At 44.0% G+C, this 19,760-nt stretch overlaps 1 protein-coding gene across 1 annotated transcript; it reads right to left on the minus strand.

Annotated features, from left to right (window-relative positions):
• Nucleotides 1-234: 234 nt before the first annotated feature.
• Nucleotides 235-14,183, minus strand: LOC123132196 (probable manganese-transporting ATPase PDR2). The gene is made up of 22 exons (XM_044551969.1): nt 13,931-14,183; nt 13,561-13,844; nt 13,366-13,458; nt 13,083-13,285; nt 11,868-11,940; nt 11,618-11,790; nt 11,374-11,539; nt 10,517-10,621; nt 10,322-10,432; nt 10,155-10,241; nt 9,859-10,041; nt 9,736-9,786; nt 9,534-9,659; nt 9,357-9,436; nt 8,325-8,433; nt 7,960-8,088; nt 5,793-5,858; nt 5,634-5,705; nt 5,284-5,432; nt 4,367-4,478; nt 4,176-4,292; nt 235-1,641 (listed from the first exon to the last, which is right to left on the minus strand). Exons 2-22 carry the CDS (start codon nt 13,807-13,809, stop codon nt 571-573), a joined length of 3,525 nt encoding a protein of 1,174 aa, XP_044407904.1. The 5' UTR covers nt 13,810-13,844; nt 13,931-14,183; the 3' UTR covers nt 235-570.
• Between the last annotated feature and the right edge of the window lie 5,577 nt (nt 14,184-19,760).

Raw genomic sequence — 19,760 nt, forward strand, 5'->3', positions numbered from 1 at the left:
GAGACTAATAAACCAGGACAGAGTGGCAGTGATTCGTCCAATTTTACCATGTGGAAAAACTTCTACGCAGTATAATACTTTAAAAGACCGTATCGACCAAACCAAAGTATACCTGCCAAATGGAAAAATTGCACATCATATACACTTCCACAAGAACAAAGTTTATGTATGCAAGTAATTCCAGATGGCAAGCCAATGGAACGGCGGAACCGTTCGGGTAGCAGGTCCTCGAGAGACTGCAATATCAAATAGGATTAACTTATAACAGCAGACAGATGACTCATAAATCATACTGTGTCGGTGTGTCCTCAATGGTATGTTCATGCATATTCATGTCATCATTAGCACAAGGTATGGAAACTGAAAATTCTGACCCTCCATACCAGGCATGTATGTTGAGTAGGTATCAACCCTATATCCTCCTACAAATAGGGCTCAAGAGTCTGACAAAATTCTCCTAAACTACACATTAGAGTGCGACTATGCCATCAGTTTACTAGTGACAAGATCGCTGCCTTGGCCAGCGGAGGGTGAAGAATCAAACAGTGATGGAAAAAAGAATGCAAGATGCTATGCCTGCTTCTTGTCTAGGTTTGCAACTGCCTGTTTCTGGCGCTTCTCCCATGCTGGCATCTTGCCTGGGAACGCCCATCGCAAGAAGCGCTCCCATCCATAGCAACCGCAAAACATAAGCATAGCCCAAAGCAGCAGTTTGCCCCTCATTCCTTCAGGCAAGGGCTCAAGCTTCATGTAGTCGTTCAGATCCCTGAACATATCCGATGTGATTACCGTGAAGAAAACAACAGCTGAATAGAGAGCATACTTGAATGGCTTGTTCTCTGATATACTCTGGTTAAAAGGGTGGCCCATGTAGTTCACTGCAAAGGTTGCGACCTGGATCATCATGTTCACCATGTATGAAACTGTGTTGACGAGGTTTGGATGGAACTCTGAATCAGGCTCAATGCATTCCTCTGGCATATACTTGGATGCTAAGTTGACAGCTGACATCAAGAAGAACAAGTGCATTGCAAACTGGCCGAGAATGGAAAGGAAAACGTATGCACAAAAGATGTTAGGATGAGGGCGCTCTGCAGACAGTGCTTGAAGTGGGCGAGCATGGGAGATGAAGAGGAAGAATGCCGCCGTGAAGACACCACTGATTGTAGCTTGAACATCACCCAGTTTCACACCATCCAAGTACATTACACTGAGAACGTATGCTGTTGCAAGGCAGTTGAGTCCAAGAATCTTGAACATTTGGAGTGTAGTGACTAGGGTGCTTCGCCCCTGGCGGATGATATCAAGCGTGGGGGCAACAGAGGCATGCTTTGCTGTGAAAGGTGAGGCCATGGATGCATCCCCAAGCTTTACAATAGGTGCTGAGCGGCCATCACTTTCATCATTCATTTCATCTAACATCTTCTGCAGCTTTTCGCGCTGTTTCTCAGCAGCAGTCAAGGGGCGGCTGCTGGGTGCTTTAGCGGAACTGCTAGCTGGTGGAACCAATTGTGATGATGACTCGTTAGCAGGTTTCGGTTTTTTCAGCTTCCCTGATTTGCTTTCAAGTTTGGATGACTGAGATTTCGAGCCAGCTTTCTGCACCGGTTCAGCATTTAACAGAGCTATGCCAACATGTGCCTGAAAATTAAGAATTTCACATCAATATATTGTCATAAGGTGTATAACATATACCTATCTTCCATTGGTAACACTCAAACAGAAACAATAACAAAACAGTAGATAGAACTGCCCAGGTCAAGAAATTTATCAAGTAACCTTTGAGTGTCCTACAGCGAAGGTCGCAGAACAACTATATTCAGAATAAGGTTGCAGAACAACTATATTTCAGAATATTGGCAAAATGGAACCAAATGCCAGGCAAATATAGGTCCAGCCTGCATAAAAACAATACATGGACATGCGTTTGTGGCTCAAACTTGCTACATATGTTCAATATGTTATGCTTCTCATACCCCACTAATTAAAACAAGTGCAAGAAGTTCGGTTCAATTTTACAAGCTTATCAGACAATAAAAGTAGGTGGATGCTACGAATCAGCCGGATGATTTCTCTAAGAAATCATCCGCCTGGGTAGCCATCCGACCTAGCGCTGGGTGGCCGTTCGATCCAAGCAATACAGCCCCACCTCACGTCTTCCTCCTCTGCTCCCCTTTCATCAGACCAACGCAGCACCCGCCGTAGCAATACAGCCCCACCTCACTCTTCCTCCTCTGCTCCCCTTTCATCAGACCAACGCAGCACCCGCCGTGGCACCGGGGCCGTCTGCGCGCACAACAACACATCTCCAAGAGCCGCCACCGACTGCTGCATCACTGGCAGCGCTCCATTGCAGCGCTGGGGGTGCTCCAGGAGCACCGGCCTGCTCCATTGCAGCCATGGCCGTGGCAACACCAAGCACAAAAAAGCATTGACGCTGCACTGACGACGTCTCCGACGAAGCTTCATTGCAGCCATGGCAGGGCTCCATTGCAAGCCAGGCGAAGCTCCATTGCAGTCCCAGCTGTGCTCCATTTCAACCGCGGCGGAACTCCATTATAGACGCGGCGGAGCTCCAATCACCCCGGACGCGCTCCATTGCAAGCCGACGATGCTCCAATGCAACTCCGTTACAGCACCCGCCATTGCCGGCGATGCTTCACTGCAACGCTGACGTTGGCACGGAGGTGGTCCATCGATGCTCCATCGCAGCACCCGACGCCACCGACGATGTTTCGCTGCAGCCCGCACCGGCATGGCGGACTCCACCGCAGCACCCCGCCGGCGGAGTTGCACTGCAGCGCCCCACCGCTTGTTGGTACTCCATCTCAGCGCGACGGCGACGCGGTTGCCGCGACAAAGCACACGACGGTGACGGACGGATGCTGCTACACAGCACAATGACGACGGGGGTTGCTGCAAAGCGGCATGATGTGGCCGCGATGGTGGATGCTCCGTCGTCTGCGGCACCGGCGGCCGCCGTTGCAGTCCCCCCGGGTGGGAGCTTCACCATGCAGAACGCAGTGATGTGGATTTGGCCAGCGCTGCCTCTTCCTTTCAGTAGCAGGTGGAGGGGAAAAGCGAAGGAACAAGATGAGTTGAGTGACGAGTGGACGAGAAGCGCCAGGAAGGGATAAGCTGTGGGAGGAAAAGCGTGGGCTGATGGGGCACGTGGCACGCGTAGCAGACGGCTTACAAGGACAGAAAATCATCCGGTTTATGTTAAACGTTTTCCATAAAAGTATTACCAAGACGCTAACTTACAACTAATACTTTCTTCTCCAACCATTGCACAGTGGACTCCTTGTATAACGTCTTCCAACCATCTGTGTGCCCATAAGCTGCTCCATAGGAGCTTACTACCCTACGTCTGAGTTCTCTCCACTGCGGGACGGCAGGCAAACTGGTGAAGTGAATGGCTATAGCCATAAAAATAGGTGGCTGGATTGCATCTTTGCATAAATGCACGAACACCAGAGATGACCACAGCAAAAACAGAGCATGAGCTAAGGCCTACTCATTCTCAGAAGTGCAGGCAAAAGATCTAATGCAGAGTTATTGTGTTTTTCTCTTCTATATCTGCGGCCTTCTTCTCTGGTTTCATTCTTGTATGCAGTTGGGTGATGGGGCGATTGAAATCGATTTCCAGATCTCCAATCTGTACCTTCTTGGTCATAATTTTTATTTTTGTTAACTTCGGCTAACCGAGACAACCAAAACAAACAATTTCAGTGTTTTAGATTAGGTGATTCCTTTCTATGTGATTCATTTGGCTTCCATATTGTAGAGGCAAAACAGATTTTTAGCAAATAATCTGAATTAACCAAATGAGTAACTGTTTCTGTGGAATGAGCATATGTAAATAAAAGACAAAGTTGTAGTGAGAAATATCAGACCGAAGTTGCCAGACAAGTTCAAGATCAAGTCAATCATTAGCATGAGTTTCATTCGGCTTCCTTTCTAAGAATCATAGAGAATATATACATAAAGGGCAATGTCGTAAGAAGAATATCACATCGAACCCGCCATACATGTTTGAGATCAAGTCAATCCCTGGCATGAGTGCATGACTAACAACTGTTTGTGTCATTGTGTGCGTAATGAGCACAATCATAACATTGAATAATTATGAGAAAAAAGAGCGGATTAAACCATGATATGAGCCAGGTACAGACCTGTTTCAGTGCGCCAACATCATTGGTTCCATCTCCACACATCAGTGTCATCCTCCCAACAGTCTTAAATGTTGTCAGTACAAGTTCTTTCTGTTCTGGAGCAACGCGCGCAAAAACCTGAAACAACAACACTTATAATGTAAATCAGGGCCTTCATAGTTTGAGAAGGTCTACAATATGTTCTCACTTACCTTCACATGAGGAATGACTTGGACAACAGCATCGGTCCTTTGTAGCATTTCAAAGCAGTCCCCACTAATGCAAAGATCATGTGATTCTGATAATTCTTTAACCTCCTCAGCTCTACAAAAACAATAATGCAAGATATTAGAAATGTCACCAAACAAGATATGTTTACATAGTTCTCGCGATAGCATAGATGAAGGGATTGTTCGGAGTCCCTCCGCTCCAGACTCAGCTCGCGGAGCTGCAGGCTAAAATAGTGGAGCTGGAAAATAGGTGCTCCGCAGATCCTGTAATTCCGCTGAGCTGGTGGGTAGCCGAACAGGCCCGAAGTCATAGTTACATAGTCCCCATTTACATGTGCAGTGGGGGGAGGAGAAGTTTGGAATGCACATGCTAATAGGGAAATCCAGCAGATCTTCCTTTTCCATTTTTCTAGCAAATAAAAAAAATGTCTCCTAACACCAATGTGTAAACATCTTTCTTTTCCCAATAGATGAAGGGAGTGTTCGGAGTCCCTCCGCTCCAGACTCAGCTCGCGGAGCTGCAGGCTAAAATAGTGGAGCTGGAAAATAGGTGCTCCGCAGATCCTGTAATTCCGCTGAGCTGGTGGGTAGCCGAACAGGCCCGAAGTCATAGTTACATAGTCCCCATTTACATGTGCAGTGGGGGGAGGAGAAGTTTGGAATGCACATGCTAATAGGGAAATCCAGCAGATCTTCCTTTTCCATTTTTCTAGCAAATAAAAAAGATGTCTCCTAACACCAATGTGTAAACATCTTTCTTTTCCCATGGAAAAAAAAATAGACATGATAGCCCTGAACAGCAAGAATCTTTGCCAGGGTACTAATTTAAAATTACAGAAAAGCTTAGTACAAACACTAAGCGCTCATCATAGCACAACCCAATGCATATAAATTGTTACCTGTATGGAACTCTATCAGTTTCATCAGGGGAAACCCACTCGAATCCACTAGTCTTCATCCGTGTTAAAATTAGAACCGGCTTCGAACAGATATTCACTTGGCTAGCAACATGACAAGCAGTCAAAGCTTGGTCCCCGGTGATCATAACCTAATACATCATGGAGGTGATGAGCACTTTAATCAAACAAAACAGAAAAGTTTCATTGTAATTATTCACAGGTTATTGCTACTGATAAATCAATAGGTACCGAAGCTTTGGTCATATTACTGGTGTAAAAACACTTCGCCCAGGAAGTGTTTAAGTAAGCATACAGAATGACAAGTAAGTTTCAAGAATGGGAGGATATACCAAGTCATGGGAAGATTGTTCCAGTTCGAGCAAGACAGCGGCAGAATCACTCCTTATAGGACAGTTGAAGACCTGGTTGCAAAAAAGACCCAAGAAAACCATTTAAAAATCTTCAAATAAGTCATTGGAGCATAATTTCACTATTTCAGGGTTAGTTACCGCAAAACCAGCAAAAATTAAGTCACTCTCCACTTGATCCCTTTCCAGACTTCTAGCTTCACTAACCTGTTATTCAAATACCACGAGGTCAAACGACTCGTACCAGACAAACTTCTAGTAAAATTCAAACAAAATGATATCAACTAAGAATAAAATGCAACTACTTGAGAATGCTCAGGTCTAATATTACTTACACTGAAGGAAAACAACTTGCAACTATGTTCTTCTAAAAATGATAGTAACATGAAAATTACGAATTGCTAATATAGTAATATCTCACCCGTTTCCAAGTAAATATGCATATAAAGCATCACAGTTCACAACTATCTAAGCAATGAATGATTTTCTGATAACTGCTGATCGCAACACCGTGGACCAAGTAACACTACCAATATCTACAGTGCGGACTACGATCATCAAAACAAGGGAACATCACTGAGGGAGTAGTAGCTTAATTTGCAAACATGCTGTGCATCAGTTAAACACATGGGTATATATTGAAATGGATACTGATTTATTCCCCACTAGTGCTTTTTGCGTTTCAATGTTAACACAGCGCCTAAAAAGCACGGACACGGCAGGAATTGCCGATTGGCCGTGTCGACACAGCGGGATACAGCGACAAGGCGGGATACGGCTGGATACGCGTATCCCCCAGTATCCCCTGATTTTCGATTAAAAAAAGAAAAAAGCCCAGGGACACGGCGGGACACGTACGTGACACGGACGGGATACGGCCCAGCCCAAAAACAGCCATGGCCCAAAACAAAACCCTATTTTTGCAGGAATCGCACGCAGCTCTCCACACAACAACGAGGGACTCCCAGGTCCCAGTCTCTTCTGGATCGAAGCCGCCACCGCCTGGATTCTCCGCCGCCGCCGCCGCCTGGATTCGCCGCCGCCTGCGACGCTTGGATCCGACCGGCCACCACTACCCCCACACCAGGAGGCAGCAGCCTCTTCTCCTGATGGCAGGTAACCCTCCCCAATCCCTGAACTAGCAGCCTCTCCTCCACTTCTTGATCTGGTTTATTCAGATTTGATCTTGCATTAAGCTGCTGGATGTTGTGCTTGCTGCTTGCTAGCTGCTGCTCTTTGAATGCCTGTAGATTGTAGTAGTAGTGTACTAGACTACTAGTGTAGTACTGCTTGTCTGCTTCATTGCTTCTTTTTCCTAGCTTAATATCATCCTGCTCTTGAATGCTTGTAGAGCATGGCATCTGGGAGTGGCACAGCCGGTAGCCAATCATCCCTGGGTCAGAGTGAAGGGCAGTCTGGTCCTGGTGCTGTAGATCCCAAGTTTCCACTGTGGGCTTATGTGGAGAAGCTTCAACCTACAACCTTTATGCTCCTATCCTATCTATCATGTTCTTAGTGGACTATGTCTATGTGAGCTTGTCAATTTGTTATGGTTTGTATTTGTAATGCGGTGTTGAGATTGTTAAACCATTCTGCGATTGGGAGCCCAAATGGCGTTGCAAATTGGGTAAGCAAAGCAAACATCTTTATTGTTTTCACTTCTGGACTTCTGGTTATGTCTTCAACTCTTCTAATCTTCTTTACTGTTCGATGTGTTTTGCAAGATGCAACTTGCAATGACATGGGGGGGCAAGGATCAATCAAGCACTTGATAAAAGAGACACCGAATGGGGCAGTATCTCTGTTCTAATCTTTTTCTCCTTTATTTTCTGTGTTAACTCTATATTACATGACATATTTTTATTTTATTTTATATATGCTCACCGTATCCCCGAATGGCTGCTTTTGGAAAATGCCGTATCCCGTATCCCCGTATGCGTATCCCCGACTTTCCGTCCCCTTGTCCATGCTTTTTAGCAAAGCGCTAACCACCATACTTTAAACTAGTTTGTCAGCACCAATCATATGATTCCAGTGTCTAGTGCTAATGGCAGAGGATTTTCATCGCAAGCTACATGCATGCAGGATACCACTGGATCATCTGCGAAGTTAAACTCAAAAGAAAAATTGACTGTGATAGTTGGAACTCATATGGTTCCTACACAACAAATAAAGAAAGGTTGAAAAGAAAGTGTTGCTCCTTGATCTTTAATTAAAATGCTATGTTATCTAATGGCTTGGGAAATTTAGACTAACAATAGTACTAATAACAAAATAAAGGAACCATTATACTTCAATGAGAACTTACAGGCATCTCCGGAAGCAGTTTGTATGCAAGAGACAAGACCCGGGAGCCCTGACGCGTGTATTTTTTGTATGTTTCCACATATGCAGCAGGTAGATCAACTAACCTCTCCTGAATGGTCTCCGGTGCACCCTGGAAACCACAAAAAAAATAAAAAGGTGATATTCCTAACAGTTAACTGGAAAAGGTCAACAAAACAAAAGATGGAAAGAGTTAAAGTTATGAGGATCACGACCAGAAAAACAGCTTAGACAGGCCTGCTCTGATGGGCCACAGATTCTGAACAAGGCCTGAAGAAGCAGTTTCTGAACAATCCCAAGTGTTTAAGAACCGGATCGATAATTTCATTTAGACTATGGTAACCTTACCTTTATGAAAGCATAAAATTTCTCCTGGATACGGACAATAACAGACATTCTCTTCAAATGAGAAGCAAAGTGATATCTGTGTACAATCTGTACAGGTTGGCCACCAGGCCTGCAACGAAGACTAGTCAGCTAAAATCTTTTAATATCCAAGTAAAATATATAATAACTCCTCATGATATTACTGGACTGAGTTCAGAAAAGGGAAATGATAGTAATTGTTGGCAGCATGTTATTATAAGTCTATAATCAGAGGTAAGATAGTTAAGAACTCAAGATGGGGTGTACCACACCTTTACCACATATACAACAAGAAATTTCTCGCTGGTGTTGACCAAGGTATCAAAAAAGTATTAATCAATCAAAGATCCAACTGATTCAATGTTTGCATTGCAAAATACAATCATGATTCATGAGTAAAAATTGTCCCATGAAGTAGTAATACTCCCCTGTTCTACTATAACTGTCCACAGCTCACCATGCAGCGCCAGACAATGAAGCACCAAGTCTGAGAGAGAGTTAATGCGAAATGGCCAATGCATTGCCCCTACCGATATTCAGACTAAAAACCTACTAACCTTTTTTAAAATCATTTAAGCAAGGGTGAGTGGAACCACAGCAATCACTAAACTTGATTTCTTCAGCAGGGAGATAATTTGAAACAGATTCTCCTGAGGCGGGGGACAATTACAGTGAAATGAAAGGAGTAGGACTCGAGACTACTTGAATTACAAACAGGGAAACTTCAATAATTTCAATTTGTTTGATGGGATAAAAGAACACCTATCATCTTCATAAAAAAAATCGAAGCCCTAATAGGCGCCCTTGATACCATGTTATGGGGGCAGCAAACTTGATCTATTGCCAAGGCTCTAGGGCCATATATACACAAGTAGAGGACATAAACTAGGAATCAATAAATACAAAAAAGGTGCTACAAGAAACCTAGTACAATACATATATCTCTCTAACAACTTAATCAAGTGTGCAACTGCTGACATAATTATATAGGCACAACAAGAGATGATAGCTTACCTCCTAGACATGGCTTTCTCATCAGAGGTGTAGATCCAGTCTATGCCTTTTATTGCAGCTTTTTCAAGGGGGTCACCAACCTTTAACAAAATGGAATATACCATTTAGAAAGGCATGCAAACTTCTTTGATTATGCTTCATGTAGACAGTTATTGGTGCTTATCACACAACACATACCAGTTTGTTGTCCACAAATACCAATGCATGGCAGCTGGAAAGCACTTCTTGAATGCGGAGAGGCAACTTATTTGCGTCAGATATTAATTCTGCGTCGCTTTCCAAAGTGACAACTCCTTGGAACTCCTGAAATATGGGGTTCATTTGTTAACAAACCTCCAGCCAAATGTTTTTTTTTATTGACAAGAACATCATAGTTCACCATATCATCCGATGTCAATGTTCCAGTCTTATCGAAGCAGCATATGTCAACCTGGTAGGAGAGAACTTGTAAGAGCTTGTACAGAAAGAAGAAAGAGGAGCATAACATGGTTCTCTTACTAACCTTCCCAGCAAATGGTATTCTGAATGGTTCTGTGCAGAAAATGCCACGCCTTACTAAAGCAATTAAAGATGTATTAACTGCTATGGACAGCTCCATTGGCAGTTCAGGAGGAATCACAGAAGTAAGAATCAGTGAACAACTTAAAAAAAGTTTATATCTGCTTCTTGTGGGATCCTCCAGTCCCTATATATGAATACACAGACACTTCAACGATAAAAGAAAGTACATGATTTAAAAAGATAGTATGCAACTGAAAGATCAATTAATTTATCGATGGTGTTGCTATCTGATATTACCTTCATAAGCACATAGCCTGATGCAATTATCGCAAAGAATAGCAAAAATAGTATAAACAACCCACTTTCCTTGCTATTTGCAGTAACCTGTCACACAGATCAGATGTTAGCTTTAAATTTGCATACTCAGAAGTCAGAATTACTTTTCATTCAGGAAAGGAAGTTACCCTCTCAGTTGAGAATAAGATGGTTCTCATCAATTTTCCCTGGCTAGTCTCAAATCCAGTTCTCAATACAAAAGCTACACAACCACCATCAGGCGCCCGAAGATTTACAGACTGTATAGAAGAAAAGGAGTCAACAATACTATAAAGCTATTAAGGATAGCTCTCGTTAGCATAACAGATATATGATACATCTACCTTATCTGGCGTGTGTTGCAGTATCTTCGTGCCACCAAATAGGATATGATTCTTATCTCTCTTTATCGATAACATTTCGTCAGGGCCACGGCCAGCAACTGAGACCTATATAGAAGAAGATGATCATTCAGAGCTAGAGCAAGATGAACAAAATACTAGGGGTAGTAAATAAACATGTCTCAGAAAAGGAAAAACGGCACTTAGATGTCATAGTTGGATTAACACAATATACTTATCTGTCTTTGAAGCATACTTTTCTGACCAGAATCGTTTGGCCAGGTAAATTTCGGTAGAAAAATGGAAAATAAGAAGTTTTGTTCTGCTTCACCACATATTGGCTCTTTCTTTCTTTTTTGAGAATAATACCAGCTCATTCAGTTAGAGGTGATATTTGAACCCCATCATTTATGTTACAGCCACATTGTCTCCTCAAATGGTGGGCTGGAAACCCTTCTTAGATATTACCTCTATCATTGCTACCTTGTACCTTGCTCACACGCATGATTGCATAAGGTATTTGTTAAGTAATCCAATTTCCATATATTAATATTACATGCAAACTGTTATTTTATATCTAATATATGCATGTTTGGTGTACACTTAGAAACGTAAGTATATGTATAATTCAAAGGAGTGTGCATGCAGCTTTGTAAAAAGGAACATCTGTTGAAGGTCTGAATGGCACATCAGAACAGGAATGTTTCACTCCAAATTAGGAATGGAAACAACTTGCAGAATGGAATTAGCGAGTATGATTCCATCTTATAAAAACAAGTATGATTGGAAGTCCTAATTACCCCAAACAAATGGAAGCCATATAATTAGCACAATCAGAAGAGGGAGGGTTAGATGAAAACCTTCCACTGTGGAGTAGACTCTCCTGTAAGAATAGCTTCATTTACTATGGCAGATCCAGCCAGTAATAGCATATCTGCTGGTACAGATCTATCTTCACCACTAGGCGAGCGGCCTATTGACACAATATCTCCAGGTAGTAGTTCTGTGCCTGAGATTTTAACCCATCTGAACAAATAAATGCATGATTAGGATGTGATATATACTTGAACAGTGTAAGCACTAATTCAAATGAATGAGGCATACTTTCCACAGCGGTAAGTCAACACAATCTGATTATCAACTTTCACACGCCTAAGCTCAGTCAACGTCTTCAATCTATTCTTTGCCATAGTAGACTCAAATAGGAAGAGCATGAAAAGTGTAAACAAACTGTAGTACCAATACTCATCCAGACACCAAAGGCCAACACAAAAAACCTGTCGAGTAAGAGCTCACTGTTAGAAAAAGAAAAGACATATAAGCAAAATGCAGGTCAGGTGAGAAATAGACTAACCTGGAAAACAAAAAAGGGCTCCATGCATTGCTCCTTCATTAATTTCTGAAATGTGGGCTGTGGATACTCAAATCTAGAGGAAACAATTTACAGGCATTAGCCACTATAGCTAAACAGGTGTATGACGAAAGCTTAAGCATGCAAAGCTAGATATTTGATTCAATACACTGTAGCAAACTACTGATATACAGAAAATTCTCCTTGATCGCATTAAAGTGCATCAAGCATCAACATCCATTGCCAATATTTGAACTTTCCTAGACAGATAGTTTATGTTTACTTCACAGTAGGTTCTCCTAGAAAATGCCACTACAGGCACATGTTTTGCACCCATTCAATATTCATAATTCGTTCCAGAATAGCAACATATTTCTTATTTAAGTCATTTTACGATATTTTGCATGTGTGAGAATTGAATCCTATATAATAACTAAGTAGGTGATTCCCACTAACTTCTCTCAACATGCAAACATGACACCTTAACATGAAACCATTCATGGGAAAGATTCAACTCAACATGCAACCATGCATGGGAAAAGGTCCAAAGTCAACATACAACCATGCATGCAAAAAGTATCAAGTCATTTCCATTTTATTATACTATATACTTATATTCAATAAATATTTTACAACTATACAATAATCAAATACAGTAAATCACATGTATTTTTGGTTTCTCATATTATTAACCCAAATATTCATGCCCATACAATAAAATCTCATCAAAATATATTACAACCAATTCCAGCAGCAACGCAGGGCGTCATATAGTTGCGCATTTGCGGTGAACATATTAATGTATGCTCCAAATTCCTTCAGCTACTATTTATAGTTTTGGCTCTATTTCGCTAATGGTTTATGCATTGTAATATTCACGAGGCTGCTATGAGTGCATGTCAGCATGTGTGATAAGAAGGCACATAGCATATCAACAAGATTTCTCCATTTTCCTGCCAATATCATCTCTTTGTCATATCATGTACTGTACATTTTACATGAGTCGATTTGGGAGTTCCCTATCGAATTGCACATTTTCAGGGCACTATTCCACTACAATGTAGCAACTCTAGAAATAAAGAACAAAAGAAAACCAAGCGGAAGCTACAGTTCATGATCATGCCATCTATATCAACAACTATGATAAGTGATCAATTTACAGTCCTCTACCTCAACTACTGAAAGACTGTACAAACAGGGAGCAAAACAGCAGCTTACATGTTTCTCCCCCACTTGTCCATAGCAGTGTTAATCTTGGCCTCTGTTCCATACCCGGTGCCCTTGATATAGTGCCCAAATAAGTCCTTTGTCGGGTAACGGAGCTTGAAAAAGTTATCCTTCTCTGCCGAATAAAAGAATCTCTGCTTCCGGAAATCAAAGTAGATCTCCTCTGTCTCACCTGACGTCGACGACAAGGCAACCTGAACAGCCACCCAAACCATAATCAGTGACCAAACATCAAAAACACTACCAGTTCACAGCAAAACCAGAACTAACTCACAGTTTTCTGTATATGCAGAGGCACAATCTCTTTCGACCCGAGGAACTTCGCCGGGATTACTTTGCACGCGTTCGCCGCATGGATATCCTTAACCTGCAACGTAAGCAAGTGTAAGATGTTTAACCCTATATAGACTGCGCACCCAAGAGATGTGGATAATGTTGATTATGTGGGGGGCGAGAGGTGGTGTCTCGCCTTGGAGTGCCCGACGAACGCCCGGAAGTCCACGGACCAAGCGGTGAAGAGGAACGCAAGGATGTGGGAGGCGGAGAGCACGCCGAGGATGACCAGGGCGTCGGTGAAGTCCAGCGCCGGGACGGCGAGCAGCAGCCAGAGCGCGTAGAGCGCGAGGAAGGGCCAGAAGTCGAGGCGCGCCGTCCAGTGGCGCCGCCGCAGCAGGTCCACGCCCTCCACCGACTTGCCGTTCACCTCGAACCGCGCCATGTCGGCGCCACGACCGCCCGGATCGGAGGGGAGACCTGCGGGGTCGCCGGGGGGTTGCTCAGATCGGGTCTCGATGCGAGTCGGAGAAGGGGGCGGCGGGCGGGAGTTTGGAGGGGTTTACCAGCTCGGTTTCGATGGGATCGGATCGGCGGCGGGGGGCGTCGGTGGCCGTACGGGCGGCCGACGCGCGAGGGTTTTTCCGCCGCCGCTGCTGCTGCGGTGGTGTGCTCTGTTGTCTCGTCCTCTACCCCTCGGAGGGCCGTTTGCTAGCAGTTTTACGGTGCGGAATCTCACGGGGTCACGGCGATCTGAATTCTCACGAATGACTTTTTCTTTCTCCCACGTTTCCATGCTACTTACTCCATAAAGAGAGGCAATCAGGCAAAGCTAAAGCTAAAGAGGTCTGATTTTGTGTCTACTTAGCAAAAGACAAAGTTTATACAGGAAAATCAAAATCATATAAGTACTTCCTCCGTCCATTTTGATGACAAGTATTTTATCCATTTTGATGACAAGTATTTTATCCATTTTGATGAGAAGTATTTTCGGACGGAGTGTGTATATATAATCCATTTTTAAGTGTAAGATGGCATTTTGTAAGCAGTGTCAATTTTCTGAATATAATCCGTTTGAAATATGGTTGAGGGTGCAAAATTATTCGTTCCTTCGCAAATTTATGTGACATTCTTTTTACACGGGTTCGTAGAAGAGCAAGAATTGGTCATCGAAAATCTATCACCGGCATACAAAAGTATACTTCAATTGCATGCGATATTCTTCAGGGAGTTTTTGGCCATTGACTGATGGGATGTGACCACAAAAATTATGAATGTGTTACGCACTCATGATATACTTTTTTTAGATGAAAGGCTCAAGAAGAGCCTGATTTTGAATTTAACAAAGCCATTAACAAAAATAATTTTATGAATGTGTTACGCACTCATGTGATAGGTTTTTTAGATGAAAAGGCAAGTTGGGTTTTCACCCGGGAGGCAGAGGGGAAGAGGGAAGTAGACTTGGCGGGCGCGCTCTACAAAGGTGAGCGGCGCCCGCAGGCATCGTCTAGGTCGAAGCCAGCAAGGCTGACTTGGGATTTCTCCTGTCTTGCGTTCCTGTCACTAGCACCCACCCAATGAAGAAACGACGCCCCCCGACGGAGCAAGCCGAGTTGGTGGCACTCGCCAAATCAGCAGCGAGGGGAAGACGTCCATATCTAAAGCTGAAGTCGCGCCCTGGCCCGCATCAACCAAAGGTCTCGCCATCCATACGACCAATAAAGTGGAATACATATGTCATGTGATCACTGGAGACGGACTTTGCACATACCCCAAAAAGATCTCTACCATTGATGAATGGAGAACACTCAGCATGATGCGGAGCATCCTACAGATATCACCATGTCAAGAGTCCATTTGGCAAGTGACACGTGCGACATCTACTTCACGTACACAAAGGTGAATCATCTTCTTTACACGTGTTCACTTGACCCCATCGAGGATGGTATACTACTTGACACTCCTCTCGTGTGCATGCACTAGTAGAAAACGGGGAACTAGTCCCAGTTCCAGAGGGACTTTAGACCCGGTTCTGAACCGGGGTCGGGACTAAAACCCAAAACCTCGAAGCTTCATCTCATTACATTGATCTATAAGAGACCAGGATCAATTCTTTGTTTCTGTCCAAATTTTCAGTTAGTGAAGCAGGTATATTTTATATTGCTCCATTATGGCTGAAAAATTTCTTGAGCCTTCTCCTACCCATATAACCTATCTCCACAAAATTTGGGCTCATTTCATCTAGCCATTTTTCCTCAGGATTTTTCCTAAAATTCTGTCCAGAGAGGTGCTGTATGAAGAAAGTACCATTTTGGCTTAGCCAAATGACATGAAATTTTTATGGCACTCTCATATGCCCAAATCATCTTGCCATGTTCATTTTCAGCTCAATCCATCACTCCTAGTGAGTGCTACTTCATCATTTTGTTTCTAGACCAATTTATGCACTTGTAAAGCAACTATATTAAAACTTGGTCCAAATCCCTCCAAACTTCACAAGATCCTTGTCCCTTCTACCCTAAACCTCTCAGACATCAACTCTGGCTCTTATCTCTTCTCTATTTTGTTGGGAAACGTAGCATGCAATTTCAAAAATATTCCTACGCTCACGCAAGATCTATCTAGGAGATGCATAGCAACGAGAGGGAAGAGTGTGCCCACATACCCTCACAGACCGAAAGTGGAAGTGTTAAATTAACACGGTTGATGTAGTCGAACGTCTTCTCGAATCAATCGATCAAGTACCGAACGTACGGCACCTCCGAGTTCTGCACACGTTCAGCTCGATGACGTCCTTCGAACTCTTGATCCAGTAGAGGCACGAAGGAGTCGATGAGTTTCGTCAGCATGACGGCGTGATGATGATGTTGGTGAAGTGATCCGCGCAGGGCTTCGCCTAAGCACTACGACAATATGACCGCAGGAGTAAACGGTGGAGGGGGGCACCACACAGAGCTAAACAATTGATGTGCTTTGGGGTGCCCCTGCCCCCGTATATAAAGGAGAAGGGGAGGAGGCCGGCCATAAGGGGGGCGCCAAGGAGGGGGGAGTCCTACTAGGACTCCACTCCTAGTAGGATTCGGCCCCCCTCTTTTTTCCTTTTTCAAGAGGGGGAAAAGGGGGGAAGGGAGAGGGAAGAAGATAAGGAAAGGGGGGGTGCACCCCCTCCCCTAGTCCAATTCGAACTCCCCATGGGAGGGGGGCACGACCACCCCTTGTGGGTTGCCTCCCCTCTCTCCTATGGCCCATGTAGGCCCAACAATTCCCCAGGGGGTTCCGGTAACCTCCCGGTACTCTGAAACCATTCCGGTGTCCGAATATAACCTTCCAATATATCAATCTTTACCTCTCGACCATTTCGAGACTCCTAGTCATGTCCGTGATCTCATCCGGGACTCTGAACAACCTTCGATCACCAAAACACATAACTCATATAATACATATCGTCATCGAACGTTAAGCATGCGGACCCTACGGGTTCGAGACTATGTATACATGGTCGAGAACCTCTCCGATCAATAACCAATAGCGGAACCTGGATGCTCATATTGGTTCCCACATATTCTATGAAGATCTTTATCGGTCAAACCGCAATGTCAACATATGTTATTCCCTTTTGTCATCGGTATGTTACTTGCCCGAGATTCGATCGTCGGTATCTTCATACCTAGCTCAATCTCATTACCGGCAAGTCTCTTTACTCGTTCCGTAGTGCATCATCCCACAACTAACTCATTAGTCACATTGCTTGCAAGGCTTCATATGATGTGCATTACCGAGAGGGCCCAGAGATACCTCTCCGATACTCGGAGTGACAAATCCTAATCTCGTCTATGCCAACCCAACAAACACCTTCGGAGATACCTGTAGAGCATCTTTATAATCACCCAGCTATGCTGTGATGTTTGATAGCACACAAGGCATTCCTCCGGTGTCCGGGAGTTGCATAATCTCAAAGTCGGAGGAATATATATTTGACACGAAGAAAGTAGTAGCAATAAAATTGAACAATCATCATGCTAAGCTAACAGTTGGTCTTGTCCATCGCATCATTCCACTAATGTCGCGGAATTGTCACGACAGATGTCCTAGTGGAAGGACTTAGTCATGGAGCCATCGCAACTAGGAAGCTTAAAGGGGTTAATCGGGACAAATGACACGAGGTTTATACTGGTTCGGCCCCTTACGGTGAAGGTAAAAGCCTACGATCCAGTTTTGAGTGGGATTGCTCATGACTCGTTAACCAGGGAGCGAACCGCTTGACCTAGCTCTCGAGTTGATGTTACTTGCCCTGAACCACCACTGGGTCGTCCCTTTATATACAGAGGCCGATGTCCAGCGGCTCTACAGAGTCCCGGTCGGCTCATAAACAGTGTCCGACTCGGTCTCTTAACTATTCTTGCCTTACAATACAAGTCACGCATACATGGTGGTTTATCACTACGGGCCTTAAGTCGCCTCTGGGCTTTGGGCCCTTAACCGAATCGCCATCTCTATCCTGGGTCTTGGACTTCAAGGATATTTGTAAGTATAACCCGGCCCCTCCTGGGCCGGTCATACCAATAGTTATATCCCCAACATTAGGCCCCAGATTGATTTGAACTGGTTCATGTCAATCTTCAACACTTAAGAAAAATCTTCTGCTCTTATAAAAATTTTGTAACCCGCCATGACATCATCCTCTGGATTTGTGGTAGCCAGCCATGACGTCACCTGTCATAAAAGCATGTTTTATTCAATGTATCCCAACAGATCTTTGTCTTGATGACCATCCCGAAAATCAAGGCGTCCTTGTGGTTGGATAACTTATATTTTCGGCCTCCTCGCTTTTCACGCTCTTTTGGTGGTCCTTCCTTATAAATAGACCTGACTAGGTCTTCCTCATTCTTCCCGTTCGCGTCTTCTTCCTCTCGCCCCCATCTGCCACTAGAGATCCGCCACAACCGCCGCAACGCATTTCGTCTCCGTCGACTCTGGCCGCTGCATCAACATGATCTCGACCAGAAAATAGCGACGCCCCTCCGCAGCAAATCTTTTGCAGTAAGTTTTCCCCTTTCTGCGCCATAGATCCGTGCTAGGGCTAGCGTGTTCTTCTGTACTGCGTGAAGTTCATCTTAGTTCTTGTGTTCCTTCTATTATGGCTTCTTTTAATCCAAAAATACCATAGATCTCATGCGGTACATGTTCCGCATTCATTTTGGGTACCAGTAGATCGCCTTTCTGTGTAAAAAATCCCCATTAGAGTGCATGAACTCCTCTACGCCATGTTTTAGGTCTAGAAAATTTTCTTTTCTGAACATCTGTTTGATCCAAAATAATGGCTGCAAATTGTGAAACATGTTTGTTCAACACTTAGGCAAAAATTTGCACTTGTTAGATTCATCTAGCCATGGCGACTCTCAACGCCGGCTTTAAGGAAACAATGCTCAATTGATAACTTAGATCACCGGCGATGGTTTAAATAATTCTGGCGGCTTATAGAACCTATGGCGGCTTAAATAATCTTGACATGATTATCCTTATACCATTAAGCCCCTTCGTAAGCCGCCATCTTGAATATGCACTAATATATTTCCTGCCCAGCGTAAATTTGAACCGGTACTTTTTACTCTGTCTTTAGGGTTTCAATCATAATGGCACCAAAGGCACCTACTTCCTGCAACTAGGTTAAATCCATTGTCACAGACAGTACTTTGGATGATTTTGTGAAGACGGGCTATCTGCCGAAGAAAGAAGTCATGACTTATCGTGCTCCTAACCCGGAGGAGGAATTCCCTCAGCCCAAAGAAGGAGAAGTTATTGTCTTCACGGATCATATGAACCGGGGTTTTACTCCACCTCGCTCAAAATTCTTCAGAGACGTGCTGCATTTTTTTGATCTTCACCCACAAGACATCAGACCCAATTCCGTGTCTAATATCCGCAACTTCCAAATATTCAGCGAAGTATACCTTGGAGAAGAACCCAATCTGCTGCTCTTCAGAGAGTTGTTTTATTTGAACCGCCAGAATGAGTGTGCGAGCGGTCAAAGTTTAGAGCTTGGTGGTGTCTCCATCCAGCGTCGTAGAGACGTGATCTTTCGTTATGCTAACCCGCCAAGCCACCTGAAAGACTGGAATCAGACGTGGTTTTATTGCCAAGACACCTCTCCTGCTGGTGAAAACCCTTTGCCCGGCTTTCGTGCTCTTCGTCTAGGGCCCAATCATCATCTGCCTGACAAGATTACAGTCGCCGAACGCAAATCACTCGCCCCCACTTTGGCCAAGATCAAGGCTCTTTTGGGGAACGGGTTAACAGGTATCGACCTGGTCCGGGTTTGGCTCGCCTGGTGGGTCATTCTGTTGAGCCGCCGCCCCGGCTTGATGTGCGATTATACATGCGCAAAGAATGACCCTC

This window comes from Triticum aestivum, chromosome 1B (genome assembly GCF_018294505.1).
Source record: "Triticum aestivum cultivar Chinese Spring chromosome 1B, IWGSC CS RefSeq v2.1, whole genome shotgun sequence".
Classification (NCBI taxonomy): domain Eukaryota; kingdom Viridiplantae; phylum Streptophyta; class Magnoliopsida; order Poales; family Poaceae; genus Triticum; species Triticum aestivum.

Bases quoted from the DNA above. Each gene is read 5' to 3' on its own strand.
- LOC123132196 (XM_044551969.1), bottom strand. From the start codon at position 13,809: ATGGCGCGGTTCGAGGTGAACGGCAAGTCGGTGGAGGGCGTGGACCTG. The intron at 8,434-9,356 runs GTAAGCTATCAT...TCTTCGTTGCAG, and splicing joins GAGAAAGCCATGTCTAGGAG to GCCTGGTGGCCAACCTGTAC. The intron at 1,642-4,175 runs GTCTGTACCTGG...CTTAATTTTCAG, and splicing joins ATGTTGGCGCACTGAAACAG to GCACATGTTGGCATAGCTCT.